Here is a 2,427-nt window from a genome sequence, read left to right as displayed (position 1 = left end):
AATAAGTACCAGGCTTACAAAGAATAAGTCCTGGGGTCGATTTGCTCGACTAAAAGTGGTGCTCCAGCATGGCCACAGTCAAATGACTGAAACAAGTAAAAGGGTAAAAAATAACAATAATAATTATTACTATTATTGTTTCAAATTTTGGCACAAGGCCAGCAATTTTAAGGGGGGTGGCTAGTTGATTACATCAAACTTAGCACTTATTTGGTTCTTATTTTATCAACCCTGAAAGGAGGATGAGGATGATGGTTTCTGACATAAGTATAAGGCCACATATTTGGTGAGAGCAAACAGTTGATTAAACCAGGGGTTTTCAAACTTTTTGACTTGCAGACCCCTTTATATTTCAGGCTTTACCTTAGGGACCCCCTTTATAAATGCTTATGAAATTTATACATAAATATTTGCTTAAAATAACATATATTTTTACATTTATTTATTTAACAGTATTTAACAAATAGGTTTATTGTCAATTAAAAGATTTCGATTAAAAAACATATATAAAATCAAATTGCCCATAAAAAGTATTTGCTGTCCACGGACCCCCTGTCTTGTCCTTGCGGACCCCCTGTGGTCCGCGGACCGCAGTTTGAAAACCCCTGGATTAAACTGTCTCCGGTGCCAGCTGAATACTTTCTTCACTATTTTTGGTAGGTCTAATAATCATGTTTAATTTACATTGTGAAAGAACATAAGTTTGTTTCTACTCGACCTTTTAAGATCCATTTCTGCAACATTTACCCAATACCCCAAGCAATTTTTATTCAACCAAATTCTCAGATCAAATCTAAGTTAAGTACAAGGGGGTCATGGAATTGGTTCCCAAAACAAAGAGGGAACAACACTACTGGAGTTCTGTGAAGCAAATAACCTATTGATTTGCAACACTAACTTCAAGAAGTCAGTCAGTTACCTGATAATATACCAATCAGGTGACTGTGCTAGCCAGATCCATTACATTCTTGCCAGACAACGGGATGCATGGTTGCTCTTAAATACAAAGACTTTCCCTGGTGAAGAATGTTCCCCCCCCCCAGCATAGATTAGTGACTTTAGACTCCAGGCCAGAAGGATGCCAAGAAGCAGACCAATCTGGAAAAGAAGGATTTGGAAGCTTAAGGACCCTTCATATGGTCAGAGATTCAGGGACATCCTACTTGAGAAATTTGATGAGAAGGAGGAGGCGCTACAGACTTGTGACATAGAGGGCAACTTGGAATTCCTGCGGGACAGCTTTCTGAGTGCCACAGACCAAATCTGTGGCTGGTGCAAAGTCCCTTCCAGACCTAGGGTGATGTGGTGGTGGAATGATGTTGTAGACGGGGCCATTAGAGCAAAGAAACAGGTCTGGAAGAGTGGGAGTAGCAGGGAATTGTATCAGATAGCCAGTAGGGAAGCTAGGAGACAGGTATATCTAGCCAAGGGAGAAACAAGAAGAACTTTGCCTATGTTCAGCAACGTGAGGACCAAAGACTTGAAGTGTTTCAGATTGCAAGACTGTGTGAGAGAAAATTGTGATGTCATAGGAGAGAAATGTGTCCGCATGGATGATGGCACACTTGCATTTAATGATTCTGCAAAGAAAGAGGTTTGGAAATGCCATTATGAAAGACTGCTGAATGTGGAGAATGAATGAGAGGAAGAGAGTCTGCCAAATGTTGATCCAGTTGAGGAACCAGCTATCCGAATTGACAGTACCTTGGTAGATAAAGCAATTAAGGATATGAAGACAATAAAGCCCCTGGCCCATCAAGAATCACCGCTGAGATGCTTAAAATATCTGGTGGTGTGGATTATGGTCTAGTCACATGGTGGCATGTAAAAAGCACGTTTCAAGTGTTGGGCCTCATAGAGGCAAAGTGGCCAATGTTGGTAACAAGTGAAAAGCTCCTTTCAAGTGTTGAGCCTCATGGAGTAAATGACTAAGACCTTTGGCATTGTATTGTGCTTGAGAAGAAGAGCCATCAAGCCAAGTAAAATTGCAGTCGTAGCAGACACTGGTGTCATGGAAATGGCACCTGTTCCGGTGGCATGTAAAAGCACCCATTACACTTTCGGAGTGGTTGGCGTTAGGAAGAACATCCAGCTGTAGAAACCATGCCAAACCAAACTGGGGTCTGGTACAGCCTTCCAGCTTGCCAGCCCTGGTCAAACCGTTCAACCCTTGCTAGCATGGACAACGGATGCTAAATGATGATGATGATGATGAAATTAAACAACCATTACTTTACCTAATGACTAGGCTGTAGTCTATTTCACTATTTGCCATTCCAGGTGAGATGGGTTTCAGCAGTTTGGAAAGGTCGTCACAAAGCTTCAGAATCAGCTCTCCGCATTTTCGAGGATCACTGTGCACGTTGAGTATGGAAATGCACAAGGATGCACTCGGTGCCTGTAAAAGAGAATGAGAAAAAAAAAAAA

The 2,427-nt window shown here is 41.5% G+C and overlaps 1 protein-coding gene across 1 annotated transcript in view; it reads right to left on the bottom strand.

Moving 5' to 3' along the window:
- Positions 1-2,427, bottom strand: part of LOC106867460 (zinc finger FYVE domain-containing protein 26) — a 93,341-nt gene that overhangs the window by 25,413 nt on the left and 65,501 nt on the right. The window contains exon 32 of the mRNA XM_052971651.1: positions 2,238-2,398. Within this exon, the coding sequence (XP_052827611.1) occupies positions 2,238-2,398 (161 nt within the window). The remainder of the gene's footprint in view (positions 1-2,237; positions 2,399-2,427) is intronic.

This window comes from Octopus bimaculoides, chromosome 11 (genome assembly GCF_001194135.2).
Source record: "Octopus bimaculoides isolate UCB-OBI-ISO-001 chromosome 11, ASM119413v2, whole genome shotgun sequence".
Classification (NCBI taxonomy): domain Eukaryota; kingdom Metazoa; phylum Mollusca; class Cephalopoda; order Octopoda; family Octopodidae; genus Octopus; species Octopus bimaculoides.
The sequence above is the reverse complement of the archived record's forward strand: the minus strand, read 5'-3'. Positions and strand labels throughout refer to the sequence as shown.